Source organism: Tamandua tetradactyla, chromosome 13 (genome assembly GCF_023851605.1).
Source record: "Tamandua tetradactyla isolate mTamTet1 chromosome 13, mTamTet1.pri, whole genome shotgun sequence".
NCBI classification, from domain to species: domain Eukaryota; kingdom Metazoa; phylum Chordata; class Mammalia; order Pilosa; family Myrmecophagidae; genus Tamandua; species Tamandua tetradactyla.
The window spans coordinates 87,567,190-87,585,854 of NC_135339.1; the positions used below are offsets into that span (position 1 = coordinate 87,567,190).

Below are 18,665 nucleotides of genomic sequence, written 5' to 3' on the forward strand. Positions count from 1 at the left end.
GCTAGTCTGAAGGTATGCTTAGAAATACTGGAATCATTTTATTTAAAAAGCAGCATGTTTGAATATTGAAAGAGATCGCTATGAACATTTAAGCCAGGTTTGTGATTAAATTATAGTGAATGTTAGGAGTGTGAAGAAAAGTATTGCTGAATGGTATAGTTTCTTTTTTAATATGCAAAATTGAGTAAATGAATTAAACTCTGGGATAGTGGAAAAATATCCAGATACCTTAGCCAGCCACATCTGCATCTTTCTACTGACCATGATAAAGGACATTCTGAACATTACCATTTAAAACTAACTTTTCTCTTTAAGGGTTCCAGAAATTGTGGCAGCTGACTCCAAGTCCACCCTGACCCCACAGCATAAACCATGCTGTGATGTCACAGCTACCATAGAACTCCAGGGTAGTGTTGAGCTGGCCCATGTGGGCTCAGGTAAGTCCTGGCTTTTTTTTTACCATTTGGCATTCTTTTCAAAGTTAGTTACCATTTATGATTTTATGTCATAAAGGAAAATAAGGCAAAACTTTGAAAACTGTGCCATATATGGGGGAAAAAATAAGTCTGTTTTCCAAATATCTATGAGCCAGCTCCATATTCTAACCGACGGAGTTCCATAGTAGCTGTGAAGTCCCCAGTAAATTGTGACCTGTGGCTTCAAAATGTATTAAATTCTACCCTTGGCCCAGCTTGCAGAACAGTGTGAATTTTTTTTTTAACATTGTAGTTAGCAATATGTAATATAGTAGCTTTCATTTACTCTTAGATCTTTATATTTTTTAAAGTATATGAATACCACTGCATAGTGCATTTCAATAAATCAATTTTGAATGTATGATAATGCAGGTTAGTTTTATAGTTAATTTTCTCAGAGTACCCTTCAATTGTCCTTTTATTTCCCCTCATAGCATGAAGGCGAGGACCAGGAAGTAGAATATACGTTTGTTAAATTTTCAAAAAGTTATCATTTCAGGTTCAGTTATTCTTGGAGGCATTATCAGATGTCAGTAACCTACAGACAAGCATGTACAGGTTACCTCTTCTGTTGTTCTGTGCACACTTTTCAGTGTTTTCTTGACATTTGTGCACAGTGTGGGATTTTGCCATTTATATATATTTGCTCTTTTCCTACATTCCAACTCTTCTGCCCCCTTCCTAATTTCCTTTTATTCCCTAATATGAAAAGATGGTCAAAATGTAGTGGTATGTGACGAACTCAAAGATATTGTGCAAGTTTGTCTTAATATACCCTTAGTGCATCCCCTTTCCCCCAAGTAGGAACATGTGTTAGCTAAAACTTGAAATGAATCTGAGTATGGGGCAAATCCTATTAAGCATGGTGTTTATAATGAATATCTTTCAAGATTAAGCTGAGTATGGGTCAGATTCTATTAAACATGGTGTTTATAATGAATTTCTATTAAGAAATTGTCTAAACTTAATTCAGTAGCTCTCTTTAAGCAGTGTATAAGATGGGCCAAAATTAGCACAATTTTGTAACAAGTTCATGGAAATTTGATTTGTAATAAATTTTATTACCTTTGTAACTGAAAACTTACAACAGTTCAGTTATGATTAGTGAAAGGAATAGAATTCCCTTTTTCCAAAACATTAGACAGCAAAAGATTTATTTTAATAATTTTGTACCCAAACTTGTTTGGACATTTGGAGAATTTTATGTTGTGAAGGTCCATTCAGGAGTCTTCCAGTTTATTGATCCTCATTTCCTGCCTCCTATACCTAAATCAATGCTAGGAAATGGATAGATCACTTATCTGCAGTTTAATGTAAAGATTGGTGGGAGTAATTAAGTGTTTTTGATATTTTGAAATAAGTCAAATTCGAGTCCCATTTTTATACACACGCACACGTGTATGCATACAGACATACATATAGATATGTATGGAAATATGTCATTTATAATAGCTTTATTGAGATATAGTTCACATACCATACAATTCACTCATCTGAATTCCTGTTTCTGTTTTTAAAAGCACTTAATTTGAAGGTGGAATGAGTGGCATTGTAAATCAAAATTCTAAAGCAGTTTGCTAGTTTTGGTGTGCTATCTGATCTTCCTCCCCCTTTGATTGTACTGATTAATTTCTAATTATAGAAGCTTCTCAGTAACATGATAGAGGGATTGCATTCTTAGGCAAGAACTTCTGAGATGGGATTCTTCTAGACTCAATTACTTGGTGATAGTTAGGTAGAAATAGTGAAGGTAGTGATTTAGAAGATCCTCTTTCCTAACCAGAAAATGAAATTTTTTGGTGTTTACCTTTAGATTACCTCATCGTTGTCTCTGGGAAATCAAAAATAATATGAATAAATATAAATACATTCATACACACATACTGAAAGGTGCAGTGACTTGCATATATTTGGAAATAGAGTTTTCATATGCTGAAATGAAAGGCTATTATTGATACATAAAAAGGAAGTGGGGTAGGGCATGTTCAGTTATAATAAAATAATCTGTAGTAAATAATTTAAAAAGTTATTCACTCCACCAGATTATTCTTATCTGTTCATTAAAACAAATTGAGGAGAAATATTAGAGTTCTTTGTGTACTTGCAATTAATAATTAGAAATAGAAAACTGTTTAACCATAAAGTTGTTTTGAATTCAAAGTAGTACTTTCTGTGTCCATTCTCAAGGCTTGCCCTTTTGGGAAGATGTATCCCTCTTGGTCTCATGCTGCCCTGATTACGGTTTAGCCCTGACAACTTCTTCCCGAGACTACTCTAGGGCCACTGTTCCTCAGAGAGTGTTATGGAGCCCTTGAGGTATAACGGGTGTGGGGCAGTTTGTACCTGTACTTGTGTATTTGTACTGAGGAATGAAAATTACTGTGAAAATAACTCATGGGAAGGTATTCTCATTGAACACTGTGGTTCTTAACCTGAAAAATGTTTGTGTGGGTGGTGGGGGTGGGGTGGGGACGTTTTTCTGAGGAGAGGGTCTAGATTTGCATGAAGAATATATGACCCCAGAATTTGAAAAGTTTGAAACTGCCCTTACATGGTTCAAACGGGATGAAAAACTACTGTTCTGAGTATACGTATACACTTTGCAATTCTCATATTGCCTGGTGTAGAGCTCAGCATTCCATGGGCAATCAGTAAACGCAGAATTAAATAAAATTTTTAAGTTCTGTTATCTTAAATAATTGGGGGAGAAATCGTTGCATTTTACTAATCTGTTATATCTGAAGCTTATGTTTTATTTATCTAATTCCTAATTCAAGATGGCAGTTAAGGACACTTGTTGAAAATCACTCTAAGAATATTTTTAGTTAGCTTTTGTATTTTACCTAGCAAATGAATTTTTCTTGTTATAACCTAGGAAATACTTAAAATTATTTGGTTCTATTATTTTGGTGTATATGTTTTTTGTAACAGTATTTTAGATAAATTTGAAGTTAATCTACACCATTTTTTTATATATGCAATTTTATTGAGCTAGATTCACATACCGTGTAATCATCCAAAGTATACAATCAGTGGTTCACACTATCATCATATAGTTGTGTATTCATCACCACAGTCAATTTTTGAACATTTTCATTACTCCACAAAAAAAAGAACAATAAAAATAAAAAAGAACACCCAAAACATCCCATACCCCTTCTCCCTCTCTATTGTTTATCATTATTATTATTTATTATTATATATTAATTTTCTTATTTATGTGTTCATACACTGGATAAAGGGAGTGTCAGTCACAAAGTTTTCACGCAGTCGCACCGTGAAAGTTACATAGTTATACAATCATCTTCAAGAATCAAGGCTACTAGATTATAGTTCAGCAGTTTGAGGTATTTCCTTCTAGCTATTCTACTACACTAAAAAGGGATATCTATAACACATAAGAATAACCTCCAGAATGACCTCTTGACTTTATTTGAAAGCTCTCGGCCACTGAAACTTTTTTTTGTTTCATTTCTCTTCCCCGCTTTTGGTTAAGAAGCTTCCTCAATCCCATAATGCCAGATTCGGGCTCATCCCAGGGAGCCATGTCCCATGTTGCCCAGAAGATTTACACCTATGGGAGTCACATCCCATGTAGGGGGAAGTCAGTGAGTTTACCTACAGATTAGTTTAAAGAGAGGCCACATCTGAGCAACAAAAGAGCTTTCTGTGGGTGACTGTTAGGCATAATTATAAGTAGTTATAGCTTCTCCTTTGCAGAAATAAGTTTCATAAGGCCAAGATCAAGGGCTTGGCCTATTAAATTGATTGTCTCCAATGCTTGTGAGAATATCAGGAATTCTCCAGGTGGAGAAGTTTAAAATATACCCATTTTTTCCCCCGTCACTCAAGGGGACTTTGCAAATACTTATTTTCTACCCAGATTACTGGGGTGGAACATCTTTATTTTTTTTGTCAAGCCTATTTGTTCATTTTCCATAGCTGCACTATACTGCTTGGTAAATAGGATTACTATTTTTACCTGGATAATGACTAGTGTTAAGATTAGTGGTTCATTGTAGCTGGAAATATTTGTTATGGGTTTGACAAAAATGATGCTTGTTTTATGCCTGTATATCCAACTTTAATATTTTATTTTAGCTTAATTTTAGTTGGAAATTGTGATTTAATTTGTACTTTATTAAATTCTTAAGGGGTGTGAGGAAGAGTTGGCTATGAAAGATTCTTAAATTTAAAATATTGCTAACTTTTCCTTAAGTTCAAAATATCTCTATATTGCTTTAAGGCTAAACAGCAGTGTGGAAAGTTCAGCATTTGTTTTGATTCAGCTTTTTAAAATGCATTGTAAAGGGCAAAAGCTGGAAGCATGTCCCTGTCTCCTCAGTTTCTGCAGAATCAGGATAAATGCAAAACCAGAACAGGAGCTCAGTGTGTCTTCTGTGAAGTATAGTTTCTCATACTATACAAGGTTACTGATCTTTGATCTAGTGTGTGATAGCCCAGCCCTTTCACTATTATATTCTAATAATTCCTCTTTAACTCCCCCAGAGCATAGAGCTGGCACTGATTGTAAGGTAAGTGCCTAACCAGGCTCTAGTTCTAGAAAAAATTAAAGGAGAGAAACTAATTTTTTTTATATTCTTTAGGACATTTAAATGATGCCCGAGCATCCAGGAACCACAGAGAAACACTTAAGGGTTTGAAGTAAATGCTACAGATTTGTGTTTTTTAAAGAAAAATTGAAATCAACGCTCTTTTATCTTGATGCTTGTTTTAGGAGTTGTAGAAGGTGATTTAGCTGCTATAGAATCATACAAGTCATCAGGAGGAGATATAGCGCGCCAGCTTACTGCAGATGAAGTGCGCTTGCTGAACCGTCCCTCTGCTTTTGATGTTGGCTATACTCTTGTACATCTGGCTATACGTTTTCAAAGGCAGGATATGTTAGCAATATTGCTTACAGAGGTGAGTATGGCATTCTGGTTAAACTTTTTAAAAATTTTATTTTGTTAAGGGAATGCATTCTTTAGTTTTCAATTTTGTTATAATGTTCCTCCAAACAGTTCATATGTTTTAGATTCCCCCTCCCCTTAAAAATCACATTAAACTGAAGAGACTTCCACAGTATATAATTCTTAATGGTATGTATGTGGTTTTACATTTTGCTACAATATTTAAATGACGTTTGATTAAGAAAAATTGTCATTCATTCATTCGTTTATTCATTCAGCTGATGAGTATTTATTGAGTATCTACTGTGTGCCAGACACTGGGGTAGGAAAGGATACAATTGCAAAGATGTTGACTCCTGTAAGGAGTCTCCAGAAGAGTAAAGAAAAATAGATAGCTCTGGCAGTGTGGACTCTGTTGTGAATGTTGGGCCCTGTGGAAGTGCTTAGGAGAGTGTTTTAAGGTACCAACTTCTCCTTGAGCAGGTGGTATTTTTGCCAAGATTTGGAGGAGGAGGTAAGAGTTAGCCAGGTAAAAAGAGTCATGGAGGAGAGGGATTAAGGAATTCATTTATGTATGAGCCCAGGAATCATGGTCTTTGTGGTGAATTCAAGGGACTTGCAGGTAACTCATCATAAGTTAGATGGTGATTTAAAACTGAGGGGGGAGTGTGGGAGATAAATGGGGCTGGGTTGGGAGGGATTTTCTATGCTGAGGAATGTGAAGATTATTCTGAGGGCGATATGAAGCAATTAGAAGGTGTTAGGTTAGAGAGCAGGGGAGTGACAAGATAAGAATGTGTTTTGGCTGCTTGCTGTGTGGATTGAAGAGGGGCAAGCCTGGCCAAGAGCAAGAACTCTGCCAGCCTGGTAGTGACAATGGAGGTAGAAGTGGGCTGATTTGAGAGAGATTATGTAGATTTAATCAGTGTTAAAGAGTTAGATTGGATATGAAGAATGGTGAGATAATGGATCAAAGTTAAATTTGAGATTTCTGGCTCAGACAACTAGGTAGATAGAGGTTATAAATGAGTTATTCATGATGGTACTGTATTATCCAGTTAATTTTTTTTTAATGATAGGACAAATAGAATAAAAATACAAAGATCAATTGTGAATTCAAATTTTGTCAGTATGCATCTCCATGTATGCTTATGTATATTTGTTTATTCAAACTTGCCAATATTTGTAAACCATTATGTATATGACAGTGTATGACGATTGAAACATAAGGTTAGATGAAAGCATGTATGAAATGGCTAGCCATTGTGTTCAGTTTGATAAGATTCCAGTGAAGTCACTGGGGGATCTGATGGAGAGGAAGGGGAGGGCCTAAGAGACTGAAGACCATGATGAAAACCCAGGGCAGGCTTACTGAATACAAGGGAAATGACAATTATTTTTAAAGGAGCTGTGGTAATTAGGCGGACTAGGGTTCTGGAACTTGGGGATGGAACAGTTAGAGGCAGTTTCTACAGTGTGGGCTGGCGAGGCAGGCAGCATGTGAGCCAGGATTAAAGTCTTCTGGGAAATTCATTGGTTCCCCTCCAGCTGCTAGAGGATGATAATCTGGGAACCAATAAGGGATGATAATGAAACACCAGCATACAGGGTAACATATTACCTCAAAACTTTACTACTTAAGACAACAAATAGTTTATCTCACAACAGTGTCTGAGGATCAGAAAACTGGAAGTGCCTCAGCTGGCTGGTTCCGGCTCAGGGTTTCATGAGGTTGCAGTCCAGTTGTGAGCCAGGCCTACAATCATCAAAAGACTCTACTGGGGCTAAAGGATCTGCTTCCAAGTTCACTCACGAGGTTGATAGCAGACTTCATTTCCTTGCCACATCAGCCTCTTCAGAAGGCTACTTACAGTGTGGCAGCTGATTTCACCCAGGATGAGTGATCCCGTGGAGGGGGGAGAGTGTGAGAGAATGAACCACATGAAAGCTGCAGTATTGTTTAAGGAGTGACATACCAACATTTTTGCGATATTTTATTGGATACGTAGTGTGGGAGGGGATAACCACACAAGAATGTGAACAAATGCTAGGATATGGGGTTACTGGGATTCACGTGGAGACCACTGACCAGATTTTCCTTATGACCCTGTGGTTTCAGGGTAAAGACATGGCTTCCACTTGAGAATTTTTGGGGAAAGTTATCATCGAGGGAATGCCAGGTTTCAGTTAAGGAGAGAAGGTGGGAGGGGTGTTGTTCCAGATAAAGAACCAGACTGGAAATGGAATTTAATCTTAATGGAGTAGGTAATCCAAAGGGCACAATTGTTGGGGCCAGTAGGAAGACTTCATGGACCCCATTGGCTTAGGGAGAGAGTTGAAGAGCACATGGATAAAGGAGAGAGATGACTGAGATTCATGAGGGTAAAGGAGGATAGAAGATGTCAAGGACGTTATGCTTGAGGAATGCTTGAAGGTGAGGTTTCTTTTGGAATGTTTTCAGTTTTCAAGTTCCTGCCCAGGTTTGTATTTCTTTTATAAAGGACTCTTGAACTAGGATTAAGACACATCTTCATGGAGATGGTCCGTATCTTAACTGAAGTAACTTTATCAAAAGGTCTTACGATGGGTTCGTAGTTAACAGGAATGGATTAAGTTTAAGAACACGTTTTTTCCTGGGATACATGTAGCTGCAAACCCATCACAGTTACTTAATTATATTCTGAAACTATTTCGTATTTAGTTTTTCATATTCTGAGTGTTGCTTAAAGGTTTGGTTGTTCGAGTTAAGGTGTCATGAGAATTTGTGCTAATCCTAAACAATAAAGTTTAGCAGAACTGAATTTTTATGTGGGAGTTTTCAAAATGGAATATGCAAAATTAGGTATGCAGGGTATTGTGTTTACTCATCTTTGTACTGCAGTTGCCTTAAATTGTCCATATATATTATGTAGGTGACATTATCAGTAAAACATATTCATTGGAAGATCTGCTGTTTCAAATCCCACTTGTAGCTAGAAGGACTGCATTTGGAAAGGCTACAGGCAGGCTGCGGTTGCAGCAGAGAACAAAGCTGGGTGGCTCCCCTCTGGTTACTAGAGTCACATTTCCTTGTTAGCAGTTAGTTTTGGCACACAACTAACTGTGAGTAGATTCTCACCTTTGGTTTCAGAATTCTGTATATGTAGATTTCTTGAGCTGATCAACAAGAATACAATTTAAATGTAAAATATAATCTTTGCATCATTTGTTGCTTTATTTCATTTAAAGGGAATGGTTTGTTGCATTTCCTTGCTTAGAGGCCTTCTGTAGCAGAGCTGACATTTCATTCCTGTCAGGCTGTAGCTTGAAGTTTTGCTGTCTTTGTTTTAAAGTTGGAAGTGCCAAATGTTTTTTTAAAAGTTCCGAGTTAAAACAAATGGGATTGGAGTTTGAAGTCATGGGAACCACCCCTTTAAAATCATGCTTTTTAAATTCCAAGTGAAGGTACTGGAAGTACTCTGATAGTGGGGGGAAGAGTTTTTGCAATTTCTTCTTTTTCTATAAGCTGGAATTCCCTGGTGATTTTAAGACTGTTTTTCCCATGATGTCCTTTCATGAACAACACCCTTTTACATAAATATTTATTTGCATCTTTGAATATTTCCTTGGAGTAAATTCCTAAAATGTATAAAATTGATGCATCTGAGGGTAAAACATTTTTATGGCTGTTCTCCAAAAAAGTTACACTGCTGATATATACTTCCACTGGTCAGAAAACTTCAACTTCCTAACAATATTGAATGCATTTTTTAAAAATGCATTTTAAGGTTTAAAACAAAACAAAACTGAGTTACTGGAAAATTTGGTGATTGCTTTTAAATCCTGTTGTTTTCTGCTCCTGTTTATGATAAATGGAATGCAAAGGAAAGTTTCTCTTGTGTTTAAGGTGTCTCAACAAGCCGCAAAGTGTATTCCAGCAATGGTGTGTCCTGAACTGACAGAACAAATTCGGCGAGAAATAGCTGCTTCACTTCATCAGAGAAAGGGGGATTTTGCTTGCTATTTTCTAACTGACCTTGTGACATTTACATTGCCAGCAGGTAACTCCAAAATTGAATGTGAAAAGAAATTTTGACCTTATTATAGTTGTATTCTAAATGTAAATGAAAACTTAGGTACTGTATGTGCATCTTCAGTTATTGACTGCTGTATTTATACTGGAGGAGACCAAGACAAGGGCTGCAGACACAGATGCTTTAGTGATTTGTGAGGAAGATTAACAGCTGATAGATAGTTGATAGACCTTAACTGATTTCTTCCTGGGCCTTAGATGCTTTTTGAATACCTGAATTTTATTAATTTTTTTTCTTAGGTGTTTGAGAATGTTATCAGTCTACTTTTTTTTCCCTTTAAACACCTGTCAATTTGAAATTAAGTAGCTATTGGTTACCCAGTATTAGAAGTTAGAATTAGAATGTGGTCTTTTGATGGGTAGAGTCACATTATTTGAATAAAAAGTACTGGGACATTATCTTGAAAGTATCATTCATTTCTTCACTTATTGCATTCGTTTATATTCTATTTGTAAAGCAACTTTTCATTTTTCTATTCAGTGACAGTTGAAACGTCTTCAAGGATATTTTTGCTACTTGGCATTGAGTAAAATTCACCAAAAGTTTCTAAAATAAAGCTTCTACCTGGGTTCTTTATGTTTTGGGCTTTTATTCAGATATAAACAGGAACATTTACAAATACCAGGAGATAACTAAGCCTTTTAAAATTGGAGCAAATGTGTGCCAAAATTATAGGTGGACTAACTTTTTATAAGACAGTTCTAAAGTCTGAAAATAGTAGGCCTAGGGAAGAAGTTGCAGGGAGAAAAGAATAAAAAATTGCATGTAATTTTTGGTACAAATGTTATATTTATTTATTTTTAAGAAGGGTGACTTTTTGATTTTTTTTTACTTAAAAAGTTTTTTTATTATATGCTTTATGGCAGGGTCACATTTCATTCTTTTTCCATGTGGATATCCTGTTATTGCAGCACCATTTGTTGAATTTTTTAAATTTGTTAGTTTCTGTTGGTTTCTTTATTTGTTTTGGAAACTACATGGGCTGGGAATCAAACCTGGGTCTCCTGCATGGCAGGCGAACATTCTACCACTGAACTACCCTTGCACCCCTGGTACAGATGTTATCTTATTTTTATTTATTTTTACTTAAATCTTGATAATGAAGTCCAGAACAAAGGCTTTTTTTTTTCCAATCTTAAAAAATAATTTTACTTGTATTTTTAAGTAGGAAAATTCAAGATGCATAAAAGAACATATAACAAAAAGTTCTTTCACTTTCTTCTAGTACACATATCCCCTACACTTTGTTACCCATTTCTTGTGTATACATTCAGAAATTACTCCATGCATCTACAAATATATATATATATGTATATATGTAGACATGCACACACACACACACACACACATATACTTAAATATATCTTCAGTAGAGTACAGGTCAAAAAATATATCTTCCTCAATAGAGTATAGGTCAAAATATATATATATGTAAACATGTAATACTTTTTATATATATGTTACAAACAAGTGTTTTATACCTCATACACATACATATATGCATTCATAAAAGTTATACATGCACGTTTTTAAAAAGAAGCTGCTTGACAATCTTCAGTGAAAAGGGATTTAGTTTAGAGGACATTACTATTAGAAAGTAGTGTTAAATTTATTAAGTCAAGAAACATAAGATCGTTTGTCTGCTTTTTCTTTACAGATATTGAAGACTTGCCCTCAACTGTCCAAGAAAAGTTATTTGATGAGGTGCTTGATAGAGATGTTCAAAAAGGTAAATGTGGAGTTAATGAGTACGGTTACTTTTCATGGAATCAGTTCAGTATTGCTGTCTTTGGTAAAGTTTTAAAGTAGTTTGGTATATGGTTAGATTGCTTTATTATTACTTTAAGAATGCTCAGTCCTTAAGAACAGTGTCGTTTTATATGGTCTACTTGTCAGGTTTGATTTTAAGAATGCTCAGTCATAGCTCATAACTATAAAAGAGTAAGCGGAGAAAGTTCTAAAACTTTAAACCTTTGTTTTCTCCTTCCTATTCCAAAATGAGTATATCCTGTATTAAACATTTTTAAAAATAAATTGTAAATAATTTAAAAATTAAGTAAATTACTTTTGAGTGTTAAGATGTTGAAACTACTTAAAAGGTTTATAGTTCAGTTGATCAAATTTATTTAGTTACTTATTAGTAAATTACATAATAAACCTATGTACGTCTAGGAATAGGTTCTTCCTTCCCACTGCGAAGTCCTTAATTTACAGGCATGAAAATGAACGTGTTTAAATTCCTCATATAGAGTTAGAAGAAGAATCTCCAATTATAAACTGGTCCTTGGAATTGGCTACACGTTTGGACAGTAGACTATATGCACTTTGGAATCGGACTGCAGGGGACTGCTTACTTGATTCAGTACTACAAGCTACCTGGGGCATTTATGACAAGGACTCAGTGCTTCGGAAAGCCCTTCACGACAGCCTACATGACTGTTCACATTGGTGAGCTGGCAGCATTCCCTGTTTTAATCCTGGAGTGCACTTGTTGGATCATTTCCTTATTGTGGTGGGATATTTTTCATTTTGGTTGTATTTTCTAGGGAAACTAAAGGAAAATCTTTTTTGGTGTGTACCTGAAGACTTTTGAGCATCTCAGTAATTTTTATAAGAGATTACACCAAAAAATCTGTAATTTTCTTTTCCCTTCCTGAGGCAGGAAATCCCAAGACTATATCTGTGTATTTTAAAAATTTTCAGACTCACAAGACAAGAAGGTAAAAATCAGTGCAGTGGAACCCGATATCTTCTTCATTTGAGTAACCAGTTGTTAACGTTTTGCCACAATTGTTCTCTCTCCATACGTGAAACAGCTCCCCTTTTGTTAGTCAGCTTTAGACATTATGAATGCTCTACCCTTCAGTATTTCATCTTACATCTTTTAAGAGCAAGCATATTCTCCTATCGAACCACCCAACCATTACTGTACCTAAGGAAATCAACATTTATTCATTTGTCCAACGTACAGTCCATATTCCCGTTGTCTCAAAATGTCCTTTATATTTAAAAAAATTTTAAGATAATTTTTTAACAAAATTTTTATCCAGGTTCCAATCATGTACAGGACTAGTCTTAACCTATAAATTCATCTCTTGAGGTATTATTTACTGAAAACTGTGACAGTGTTTGTGAATTAATAGTGTAGACTACATTTATTTGATTTATAGTATTTTCTTGGTTCTATGCATACAGTATCTCATTTAGTTATTTAAACTTGAGAAAATTGAGGCTTAGTGAGGCTAAGTTTAGCTCATTGTTTAAAAAGTTAGTAAGTTACAAAACCATTTTTATACATTTCATACTATTTTCCCGTCAGTATAAAAATGAACTTTTTTCTCCTAAACTATATGAATACTTATACAATACTGTTAACAACCCTACTCCGACTTCCACCCTAGCATTTTGTATCATTCTTAAGTGCCTGCTTGTTTGAATTTTGTTGTTAGTATTGAGGGATTAAAATATAAATAGAAGTTTATATTCTAACTTAGAGTATAAACTTCATGAGAACAGGGATTTTTGTTTTGTTTCATTGTGGAAGATCAGGTCTACAGCAGCTCAACATGTCGTAAGTACTCCGTTTTAAATACTAAGTGAAAGTATTCTCTAGAATTTGAAATGAGAGTACTATAATTACTTTCTTGAGAGCTAAATTATAGATCCAAGCATAAGACCAAAGCATTAGAATAAAAATAGGAAGGAAACAGAATAGCTCTTTGGCTGGCAATTCTGGATTGCAACCTATTGGGGGTATAATATAGCTAGAGAAAGAACATGCCACTCAGAACGTATGGTTTAGTTATTCAGTCTTTGTTGCCAGTGTTTTAGCCAGTGGACTTTGTGACCTGATGGAAATGAATCCTGTAGATTGATCTGATAAACAGGCAAGACCATTTTCTTTTTTTAAAAAAGAATAAATACCTTATTACAAGAGGGAGAGATTATTTGCATTTCTGGTCCTTGGATTTCCTCAGATAGAACTCCAGCTCCTTGCCCTCTAGCACATAGCCATCTATCTGCTCGGCCATACTGGTCTGCCTTTGAAGAATTGCGTGCTAGAAGCTTGTTCTAGTGGAACTGCTCCTCCAGAAGTCTGCTGATCTTGGCGTTCTTTTTCCTTGCATATTTCTTCTGAATTTCCTTTGATGTCTCTCTGTTTAAAATTTCTTTCTTAGGAGTCAGCTAGGCCCTCTTCTTTTTGGCCCAGGGGCAATACATAATGGGACATGGGACCACTGCTGGTACGTGTGTTCTGGAGGGGCACACTTCTAGGAACTATTCTCTGGGTGTTGGTGAATTCTAGCTTCTCAACCTGGAAAGCTGAAGCCTGTATATCTGGACGTGGTGAATCTTTCACTTTGCAAGTGGTCTTTAAAAAAGCAGCTTAGTAGCTTTTCCTTTCTTTGGTGGTAGTATGCTGGCATTAATGTAAGGTTGAAAGTACATCATAAATTTTACATGTGATATCTATTTTTTCTTTTTTAAGGACATTTGTGGCTAATAGTAATAGTTTTGAAGAACAGCCTGTCTCTTCTTCAGAGCTGATTTTGGGTAATTTTCTGCATTGAAGTTGCCTCTACTTTTTTGTATCAGGACTGGAATTCTGTGGTGGTTTTGAGTCATTTGAGGTCCTAAAAGAGGTAGTATGGCTTGATAGGGATGGGTGGTAGCTGTTAGAGTGAGAACAGCTGTTTGTTTACAGCTATTGGTAAATGTTCCAGCAGATCTTATGCTGAGGCCCTTACTTAAAGGATGCTTCAGGAATGAGAATCTAGAGCTGGCATTTTGACGGGCTTCCCAGAACAAAGTGTGTCTTGCGCTGATCCCTGCCATCTGGGACTCTTTGTCTCATGTTTTACAGTTAAGGTGTAGAAAGCTACAGTGATCAGGTAGACTTCCTTCCAGCATCTTATGGGCAAGAGGCAATAAAGATAACCAAATGGTTATAGAGTAAGCATTGATGCCATATATTTAGATCTTCAGAGACATGGGTCAAATATATTATTAGCCTTAATGAGTAACCCTTAAATTTTTGTCTCTTGATTTGTGATTAAGTTGGCTCACTGAGTTCTTGGTATGACTATTAGAAGATAGAATGAGAGGGGTGAACAACTTGGGTCCTTCCTTTATAGGCTAGGAGAGAGGGGGGGCCAGCATTTAGGTTGGTACAGGGAACCAACATATTAAGTGTGTAGACTCCTTTTAAAGCAGCCTTTGCTGAGGTGACCTTTTCATAGAATCCAAACCAATTGGTATATTTCACTTCCCTCTAATACTTCAAGATGGCCTATTTTTATGTGTTGGTAGCTGTGCTTTTCTACTTTATACCCATGATTTGACTTGATTCAGGTTTTCATGACTATTGTACTTGCCATCAGTTGACATGCCAGTACAGTTTCTCAGAGAGGCCAGTGGAGGTAATAAATATAAATAGGGGGAAAACCTCAGGACAGGTCTCTTAAAATTATTATTATTTTGGTGGAGTTATCTGTAGGTTTCAGTTATAGTTGTATTTTGTAGTGTAAGCTGCCACAAACAAGTTTTGGAAGTAGACAAATAAATGATTACTTTTTTCACCCTCTCCAAATACATGTATATAATGCCCGTATCAGCTTTGTAGGTATGATTTTAATGAAAATATTAACAAGTAAGATTAAAGTGCCTTCAAAAATTCTAAGCTTGAATTTTAGTTAACTCTTGTCTGTTTTTTATGGAATGGCTTTATTAAAGTATAGTTTACATGCCATAAAATTCACTTGTTTGAAACACACAATTCAGTAATTTACAGCATTGTGCACCCATCACCACAATTGAATTTTAGAACATTTCCATCATCTCCCAAAGAAACCTTGGTTTTGTAGATTCAGTGATTTTTTTTTTTAAAACATGGGCAGGCACTGGGAATCAGACCTGGGTCTCTGGCATGGCGGGTGAGCACTCTGCCTGCTGAGCTGCTGTGGCCCGCCCAGTTTCAGTGATTTTTAAAAAAAATTTTGATTATCATTTGATCATCAGAAATGATTTTATATATGGAAAAGAATCTCATGGAAATGGACTGGTTATTCTCATACATGAATGGGATATTTTCTACCATTTGTGGAATGGTCAGCTATTGATGTTGTTCTTTATATTGATAGAGAAATGTAGTCTTGGTTGTCTTTTTTGTTTTTTTTTTCACTTTAGTAAAGCAGTAGTTAGTTAATTCAGAGTAACTGTTTTCATCAGCATGTGAAGTTTTGAATGAAGATTTGGTGAGTGGTAAATAAATTGTGCCTGAGGATTTGTTGAAAGATGTCTCCTAGCAGAAAGAAGGCTTTTTTAACTTGTAAAAATATCGTAAACCAGGTAAAATGGATAAAATTTATTAATCTTGTCATGGATTGCTTAGGTAAAATCTACATTAAATAAATTATTGGAACATTAAATGAACTGCTGAGAAAAGGGTTATTTTTTACTGTCTTGCTGTTTTTAGGTTTTATACCCGCTGGAAAGACTGGGAGTCATGGTATTCTCAGAGCTTTGGTTTACATTTTTCCTTGCGAGAAGAACAGTGGCAAGAAGATTGGGCATTTATACTCTCTCTTGCTAGTCAGGTAAGAGTACTTCAGCGTACCTTATGGTTCAGATCCCTTGACTTAAGTAAGCAAACCATGTTGGAGCATGTGGTAAAAGGAAAGACCACTTGGCAGGGCATTGCAGCTTGGGTTCTAGTTGTGACTGGCGTTTTATCAAAATGTGCGACCATAGGCCAATCCTCACTCTGCAGAACAGGCAGTGTAATATATGTTTCTTATATCCAGTGACAGAAAATGAAATCCTTTCAAAATTAATGTAGTGCTTATGATAACTTCAGGTTGCCCTTCGTTATATTGCCTCTCAGGAAGATGGCCTTTACCCTGTTTTATCTATTACAGGTTAGCTCCTGCCCTATGCCTAAGGTGGGAACTTACCTAGGATCCCTGTGTCTAGTAGGTACTTTTCTGCTTGTGCTGGGCTGGCTGTCAGGCCCTGAGGAACAGATACTGATCTTCAGAGGCTCCCCAGTGGTGAGGCTGTGTCCACTGCAACCCAGGCAAAGAAGGTGCAGTCTAGTGTACTCTGCGAACTAATTACCACTGACAGGAATGATTTCTAAATAACATGGGAATGTACATTTCTGTGAGCAATTAACGACTTAGATGTTTTTATGAATGAACACTTCATTTATAAAACAGAACTGTGCAGGGTTGTTCCTTTTAGAATCTTTGGTTTCATGCTAGTTTTAATTTGTGAAACATGTTCAGTATACTGAATTGGAATTCATATATATGCCCTACAAACCTATACACCTTCTCTTTCCTGATGGCACCATAGTTCATTTGCATCCCTAAGATGAAAGTAGTTTTACACTCTATCCTATCACTATACATTCTATCTTGGGGCCATTTGGTCAGGGTTCATAGTGAGTGTTTTACATCTGAGACATATACCTTCTTGGTCATTTGCCTTCTGAATCATTGTAGTTGGAAGATAGACCCGTTTAGTATTCTTGAATTAGGTGATACTGTCATTTCAGTTTGTATGAAATGACAAACCTCATCTAATTACTTTGAGAGGACTTGTAGGTAGTAGTGGTTGGTAGTGCTAAGTTGTTATAGGTAGTACTAACTTTCACAGGTGAATATATGATGTATCCTTTGGTATAAGATTTTCTTTGTTCCTGAGCTTTTTTATTGAGTAGCCATATTAGAATAGTGAAAGTATCTAAAATATTCATCCAAATTTATTTGGTTTTTAAGTTTGGGTGGTGATTCACACCTGAACATAAACTTAATAGATTTCTGTAACAGTTTTATTGGACTTTGCAGCTTAACAGTATCTTTTGCTTAAGAAATGAATTGAGATGTATTGTTTTTCACACATTCTTTTTCCAGGGGTGGTAATAAACATTTTAAAGAGAAATTGCTCTTTTTTTTGTGTTGTGTACAGCCTGGAGCAAGTTTGGAACAGACACACATTTTTGTACTTGCACATATTCTTAGACGACCAATTATAGTTTATGGAGTAAAATATTATAAGAGTTTCCGGGGAGAAACTTTAGGATATACCCGGTTTCAAGGTAAGCCACTATTAAAGGGTCTTTTGTTAGTCTTTTTATTATTATGTTATAATGCAGTTTCCAGCCACATCCTTGAGTAACTGGAGAGGAGGCTCATATTGGCTCTTTGATGCCAGGAATTGGAGCAGCGGAATGTGGGTATAAGGGGTGAGGGGAGCCAGCTGATGACTAGCACCTTTTCTTCCTTTCTTTTCAGGTGTTTATTTACCTTTGTTGTGGGAACAGAGTTTTTGTTGGAAAAGTCCAATTGCTCTGGGTTATACAAGGGGCCACTTCTCTGCTTTGGTTGCCATGGAAAATGATGGCTATGGCAACCGAGGTGCTGGTGCTAACCTGAACACAGATGATGATGTCACCATCACGTTTTTGCCTCTGGTTGACAGTGAAAGGAAGTTACTCCATGTGCACTTTCTTTCTGCTCAGGAGGTAAGAGGCACATTTCTCCTATCAGCTATGTTAGAGAATTGTAACGCTCTATCAGAATCCAGCTTTGGGTGCCTTTTAGGTGTGGTGTGATCTCTACTACCAGTTAAATTTTTGAGGTTGTTTGTAGTATTTGCTACTTTCTGCAAATACTGGTCAAACAGAATTTTGAAATTTACCTCCTCAAAACTGCTGTGTTGTACGTGTTATGTGTGGCAGGTAAAGCATTAAACTAAAAAACTACAATTTCTGCCCTCAGGTCACATAGTGAGTGCAGTAAAAAAAAGAGTGAGTAAAAAAGGAGCAGTAGGGAAGGGACAAGGGGAATCATGGGCATTGTGATATAAATAGGGTGGTAAGGGGGTGACATTTGATTCAAGACTTGAAAGAGAAGTGAGTCTTGCACAGTCTGGGGAAGAAAGTTCTAGACAGAAGGAATAGCAAGTACAAAGGCACATGAGGTCATTGTGGCTTATGGTAAGTGGGCAAGGAGGAAAGTGAAAGAAATGAGGTCAGAGATGGCAAGAGTGAGGGTGGAGTCCTTCGAAGGACTGACTAAAGCTCTGACTTGACTTTGCTGGGAGGCCACTGGCCAGTGGTACTCAAGAGAAGTGCTGACTGCTGCACTGAGATGGGCAGTGTCAGGAGTGGGAACACCAGGTAGGGAGCCATTGTAGAT

At 36.3% G+C, this 18,665-nt stretch overlaps 1 protein-coding gene across 14 annotated transcripts in view; it reads left to right on the forward strand.

Moving 5' to 3' along the window:
- The window catches only part of ZRANB1 (zinc finger RANBP2-type containing 1), a 79,509-nt gene that overhangs the window by 47,454 nt on the left and 13,390 nt on the right, over nt 1–18,665 (forward strand). For 12 of the 14 annotated variants that reach the window (XM_077126356.1, XM_077126354.1, XM_077126352.1 and 9 more), the window contains 7 exons: nt 5,215–5,402; nt 9,276–9,429; nt 11,120–11,191; nt 11,712–11,910; nt 15,938–16,058; nt 17,434–17,563; nt 17,760–17,989. In XM_077126356.1, coding sequence (XP_076982471.1) covers nt 5,215–5,402; nt 9,276–9,429; nt 11,120–11,191; nt 11,712–11,910; nt 15,938–16,058; nt 17,434–17,563; nt 17,760–17,989 — 1,094 coding nt within the window. Of the gene's footprint in view, nt 1–315; nt 438–5,214; nt 5,403–9,275; nt 9,430–11,119; nt 11,192–11,711; nt 11,911–15,937; nt 16,059–17,433; nt 17,564–17,759; nt 17,990–18,665 lie in introns of all 14 variants that reach the window. The other 2 variants (XM_077126362.1, XM_077126361.1) reach the window with 1 other exon arrangement.